This window comes from Meles meles, unplaced genomic scaffold (assembly GCF_922984935.1).
Source record: "Meles meles unplaced genomic scaffold, mMelMel3.1 paternal haplotype, whole genome shotgun sequence".
Classification (NCBI taxonomy): domain Eukaryota; kingdom Metazoa; phylum Chordata; class Mammalia; order Carnivora; family Mustelidae; genus Meles; species Meles meles.
Genome location: NW_025721263.1, coordinates 37,151 through 40,160, shown reverse-complemented (window position 1 = coordinate 40,160; position 3,010 = coordinate 37,151). Strand labels below are relative to the sequence as shown.

At 36.3% G+C, this 3,010-nt stretch overlaps 1 protein-coding gene across 1 annotated transcript; it reads left to right on the top strand.

Moving 5' to 3' along the window:
- Positions 1 to 1,226: 1,226 nt before the first annotated feature.
- LOC123936258 (olfactory receptor 2T29-like) lies at positions 1,227 to 2,189 on the top strand. Its single transcript, XM_045996907.1, has one exon. The coding sequence runs from the start codon at positions 1,227 to 1,229 to the stop codon at positions 2,187 to 2,189; it is 963 nt and encodes a 320-aa protein (XP_045852863.1).
- The last annotated feature ends 821 nt before the right edge of the window (positions 2,190 to 3,010 follow it).

The window sequence follows — 3,010 nt, the reverse complement described above, 5'->3', positions numbered from 1 at the left end:
TTATTCACTCCATAACTGGAAGATTGTATGTCCCGTTCCCTCTTGACCATCGTGTCCATCACCCCACACTTCTCTCTTCTGGTAACCATCAGTTTCTTCTCTATATTTCTAGGACTCATACTGTTTTTTCCTTATTAATTTATATTTTTAGATTCCACATATGAGTGAAATTATGTAATATTTGTCTTTCTCAGTTTGACTTATTTCACTTATAATACACTTGTGGGTCCAACTGTGTTGTAAAAAGGGGAAGAATCTCAATCCACTATGATAATGGTATAATATTATATATATATATATATATAATATAATATATAATGGTATAATATAATATATAATATAATATATAATAATATTTACACACCATTCCTTCCTTATCCACTGATGTTGTTTCCATATCTTGTCTATTGTAAATAACATTGCAATAAACATATGGGTGTATATAAAAATATACAATAAAAATACACAATGAAATATTATTCAGGCCATAAGAATGAAATCTTGCCATTTGCAATGACATGGATGGAGCTAGAGAGTATTATGTTAAGTGAAATAAATCAGAGAAAGAGAAATATAGTGTGATTTCAGTCATATGTGGAATTTAAGGAACAAAGCAAATGAGTAAAGGGGGAAAAAAGAAGAGAGAGAGAGAGACAAACCAAGAAACAGGCTCTTAACTATAGAGAACAAACTGGTGGTTATGAGAATGCAGGTGGCTGACGGGATGGGTTAAACAGATTATAGGGATGAAGAGTGCATATATGATGAGTACCAGCTGTTATACGAAAATGTTGAATCACTGTATTCTACACTTGAAATTAATATTACACCATATGTTAAATAATTTGAATTTAAATACAACTTAAAAAAGGAATATCATCTGGAGATTTGAAAAAAAATAAAAGTAAGGGTGCATATACTCTTTTGCTTTCCTTGGGGGAAAATGTATACCCAGAGGTGGAATGACTAAGTATTGATATCTTTGAACCATAGTTGTGAATTCTTAGATTTCTAATAAATTTGGTCAATTATAGGTAATTTATAATCTAAAAATTTACAGGTCCTTGGAACTTTCCCTTATTGGCACCCAGGTTGCTATGTGTAAACATGCACACGTGCTCACGTGCATATGTGCATACACACACACACACACACACACACAGTTATTTTGGGTGGTCATATCCCATGAGTGATCTGTCAACTCCATAGTTCTTCTAGGTGATCCAATGGAGAATACAACTTGGGTGGCCAACTATACTGGACGATCAGATTTTGACCTAGTGGGACTCTTCATTCAATCCAAGTACCCAGATCTCCTTTGTGTGGTGATTTTTGTAGTTTTCCTGATGGCCTTGTCTGGAAACACCATCCTGATCCTTCTGATACACTGTGATGTTCACCTTCATAACCCCATGTACTTTTTTATCACCCAATTGTCTCTCATGGATGTGATGTACATTTCTGTCACTGTGCCCAAGATGCTCATGGACCAGGTCACAGGAGTGAATAAGATCTCAGCCCCTGAATGTGGGTTGCAGATGTTTCTCTATCTGACACTAGGAGGTTCAGAATTTTTCCTTCTAGCTGCCATGGCCTATGACCGCTATGTGGCCATCTGCCATCCACTCCGTTATCCTATCCTCATGAACTATAGGGTGTGTCTCCTCTTGGTGTCTTCTTCCTGGTTTCTAGGATCTGTGGATGGATTTATGCTCACACCCGTCAGCATGACCTTCCTCTTCTGTAGATCCCGGGAGATCCATCATTTCTTCTGTGAGGTCCCTGCTGTAATGAAGCTTTCCTGCTCAGACACTTCCCTCTATGAGACCCTCATGTACCTGTGCTGTGTTCTCATGCTCCTCATCCCTGTGACAATCATTTCAAGCTCCTATTCTTTCATCCTCTTCACCATCCACAGGATGAACTCAGCAGAGGGATGGAAGAAGGCCTTTGCCACTTGTTCTTCCCACATGATGGTAGTCATCCTCTTCTATGGTGCTGCTGTCTATACCTACATGCTTCCCACCTCCTATCACACCCCAAAGAAGGACATGATTGTATCTGTCTTTTACACTATACTCACTCCTGTTCTAAATCCTTTAATTTATAGTCTTAGGAATAAGGATGTAACAAGGGCCCTAAAAATATTGTTGAATGTGGGATCTGTCCTACAGGAAACTATGAAGTAGGGAATATTTGTACTAATGTGTTTTTCCCCCTTCACTCTACAAATCAAAACTTTAGGACTTTTGGCAATATTTTTCTTCAGATTCTTATAACATAATGTGTCATCATCTCTTTGTCACTTTTGAAAGCATTATGTCCCTGTACTGGAAAGTTCTTCCTTTTTACACTTCTGCATTCAAAGTGCTTGTACAATTGTATTGTATTCATGTTGTATTTTTCTCAATATTCATATTATTAAGAAGTAAGTGATAAAATATTTAGAAACAAAGATCATAAGGTGTACAACTGATGAAAGAGAGATGGAGAGAGAGGTGATAAACCAAATGGAGTATAAACTTATAGGAGAATCTAGGCAAAAGGTGATAGGAGTGTTAATTGTACTATTATTATTCATACTAACCTTCCATAAATTTGAACTTACTTAAGAATAAAACATAAAGGATCAGAATTTTGATTATTTTAAAATTTGTCCTTGCAGCATGGTGGCAGTGTGACAAAGCTTGGAAATCATGCGCTAGTTACCATGGCTGATCAATACTTCCACAATTCAGTTACTGGTCTGGTTTTAAAAAAAAAATGTATTGTGTTATGTAAGTAACCATAAAATTCATCATTAGTTTTTGATGAAGTATTCCAAGATTCATTGTTTATGGCCTGTGTTTAACTAGGGCAATATTGTTCTTAGGTTCTAAACCTGAAGATATCCTGTGGCCATTACTTCTCCAAAATCATTAGTACATTGTGGTAGAAGGTATTATGGGAAAAATATTAACCTTAACAAGGAGGTCTTAGGGAAGCTTTCCAGCATAAGGTGGTATTAGAG